Genomic DNA, 3099 nt, shown 5'->3' on the forward strand with positions numbered 1-3099 from the left:
AAAAATAGTATTTTATTTTATTTTATTTATTATTATTATTATTATTATTTATTTTTTTTTTTTTTTTTACATCCGACATGCGTCTTATTTTTTAAAAAGTTATTTTTTTTAAAAACCACAATCATTTTTTTTGTAGATAAATGATTATACTTACAATTTAATAAAATTACATTTTAAATTAATCACAAAATTTATTATCAATATATACATAAATAATTAATTAATAATCAATAATATTATTAGTTTCTTAATTTATAATGACCCCATGCATATGTATCAAAACTATTATCAATAATGCAACTCTTATCATCATTTCCACTTAATGCTACTTTACTCTCTTCTATACTATACAGTTTATGTTTAAATGAACGTATACATTTTTGTGTTGTGGTTTTAATTTTTAAATTTTTTAAACTCTCATAATAATCATCAAAAGTTATTTGATTTTTAACAACATCTCTCTTAATACCTTTTATCTTTTTCACAATATTTTCATTATCATTATCAATCTTATAGGTATACATTTTTTATCTTAATCCAATAAACTCAGTCCTAATCTTTCCATTTAATTCATCCTTCATTAATCCAGACACTTTTTTATTAACTAATGGTATGGAAAGTTTCCTCTACATAGAGGGGACTGTGAAAAAAGTTATATATAAAAGTTAGCGATAATACAGTATCATATATACAGTATAAATATTATTCGGTTCATAATCGCTTGTATCAAATTTATGTATGTCTGCTTTAATAATATCATATATGTCATCGGTCTCAACGATATAGATTATTGAATCCGTATCGGTATACAATCCTTTAGCCTTATTACCAAATTTGGGTTTGACATAACCATGATGAAAATCATTTATTTTAGTTCTTGCAATATCTAAAGTAACCATTCCCACAATCATCGGTCTATCGTAATATAAAGTTAGATTTTTCAATTCAATTGCTACTAAATTTTCACTGAATATTGTACGATTATAAAAGTTTGGTTTAGCAATCAATACTTTTACCCCATATCGACCAAGCCATCGTGTTCGTAATTTTACCACCCTTCTTTTTCGAACATTTTCCATAGTTTCCCAAACACAGCCTTGTTCATTAACTTGTACAAATTTTTTTCAAAATTGCTCTTTGCTTCAGCTCTCATTTTTATAATCAAATCGATGTATGGTTTGAGCCATGCTGACTGTTTAATTTTTAATATACGATGGACTTTTTCTACAATCATCCCATATTGTAAACACTGTTTTAAATTTCTATAATGCAAAATAAATTTTTTCTTATCGTACAATGTTGCAATAAGCTTTTTACTTTTCCCCCTTGGAGGCTTTTCCTGAGTGGGACACAGGGGAAGATCATTATGGCTGTCATGTATATCATCTGGATATTTTAAATCAACTTCAAAAATGTATCCTTCAGGATTATCATCTGGTATAGACTTTACATCAATGTCAGTATCCGTACACCATTGAAAATTCTTTAACGGAAGACACTGTTGCATTGCCCAAGCATACATACCATTCACATCCCAATACACTAAATATTCACTCTTTTTATTACAATCATAATTTGACATATATTTATTATTTGCTTTAGCACATCGATTACTGCATTGGCTTAATCCACCCCGAGTACCTTTCTCCATCAATTGAAATTTTTGAATCAGTTAAAGTTTTAAAAAACATATCAATTGATGGTAGAGATTGTTCATCTAATTTAGTTAAATCACTTATATAATCATATGGGAATACACCCTTTCGCGTTAGTAATTTAAATTTATCATTATCACCATCAAAACAATTTTCATACACTGTAAGCAATATGTTTTTGATAACATTTTGCTTTTTTACCAACACATTTATCTATGGGTGCTAACATACACTCAAAGTCAACATAAACAGAAATGACTGTACGCTCTTTATTTGCAAAGTTTTTAAATTTCATTATTTTTTTATCTGGATTTGGTAAAACAACTTTACATTTATTATACTGTTCAAATTCTTCACTATGTTTTATTAATTTTATTTCAGACACAAAATATTGTTGACATCGATCGCATATGTATATTGCCCCATCGTGTTTACTCATTTCTCTTGATATAAGCCTAAAATTTTTTATCCAGCAAAAATGATATTTAATTGTGATATCATCATTATCATGTTTGATACTATCATAATCAAAATGGTCATCATGATCTTCTAAATAAATATTTTGTATCATTAACAAATTAACATGAATTGCTTGTTTTTTTGATGTAAGAAACGCTGGCTCAACAAAATATATACGTTAATACTTAACCCATTTAATTTTTTTTTAATTTTGAATTTGTTTCAATGTCATTGGAAATCTAATACCTTTTAATTTCAAAACGGTCGAATAGTGTGGATATGAAATCATTTTGTTTAAATTCATACTTACTGGACGAAGAGCTGAAGTTACTGCCCATGCAAAGCAAGCTTCATCATTATTTTTAACATTCACACAGGCATGTTTCGTTTTAATACATTTTGGTAATTCTATATATGATGAGCCTCTTAATAATTGACATTTGTTTATATGTATTCTGAAATGAACTACCTCCCTTAATGCCCATCTACTATCACGTTCTTGAAATTCCTCCAATTCTGCTAAATGTGGTCCTTCAACATTCGTCAAAAACCATTTTTTTAGATCTGTTTGACGATCAATAATTACATTCATAGTATTAAAACATTTCAGTGCAGATACATTTTCATTATCAATACTCTTAACAAACTCACAACATAATGATGTATTCACATTTATCATTTCAAAATTGTTTAAAATGTTTTTGATTCGTGCACTAAACAACATTACAGCATCCTTCAAAAAATATTTGGGATCTCTGTAAATTAAATTTACTATTACACTTGTCCTTAAACGACTTTTGAATGCTGACTCGATGTCTTCCCACTTCCTTCCGCGAACTTTTTTTCCATTACCATAACTACCACCTTTATGTAAAAATGATTTTATTTGTTCGCGAAAGCTTATCATTGCAAAAATATTGGCTTCCAAATGACTTTTTGTTCCAACACAAGTACATTTCTTTAGCAATTTTTTGAAATGTCGAAT

At 27.5% G+C, this 3099-nt stretch overlaps 1 protein-coding gene across 1 annotated transcript; it reads right to left on the reverse strand.

Annotated features, from left to right (window-relative positions):
* Positions 1-665: 665 nt before the first annotated feature.
* Positions 666-2793, reverse strand: LOC123301414. The gene is made up of 4 exons (XM_044884152.1): positions 2421-2793; positions 1887-2204; positions 1642-1816; positions 666-1056 (listed from the first exon to the last, which is right to left on the reverse strand). Exons 1-4 carry the CDS (start codon positions 2791-2793, stop codon positions 666-668), a joined length of 1257 nt encoding a protein of 418 aa, XP_044740087.1.
* Positions 2794-3099: the final 306 nt, after the last annotated feature.

This window comes from Chrysoperla carnea, chromosome 5 (genome assembly GCF_905475395.1).
Source record: "Chrysoperla carnea chromosome 5, inChrCarn1.1, whole genome shotgun sequence".
NCBI classification, from domain to species: domain Eukaryota; kingdom Metazoa; phylum Arthropoda; class Insecta; order Neuroptera; family Chrysopidae; genus Chrysoperla; species Chrysoperla carnea.

Coding starts and splice junctions, on each gene's coding strand:
- LOC123301414 (XM_044884152.1), bottom strand. CDS start 2,793: ATGATAAATGTGAATACATCATTATGTTGTGAGTTTGTTAAGAGTATT. Junction 1,817..1,886: donor TGTTTATGTTGACTTTGAGT/GTATGTTAGCAC, acceptor TATTGCTTACAG/TGTATGAAAATTGTTTTGAT. Junction 1,057..1,641: donor ATTTCAATTGATGGAGAAAG/GTACTCGGGGTG, acceptor TCGAAAAAGAAG/GGTGGTAAAATTACGAACAC.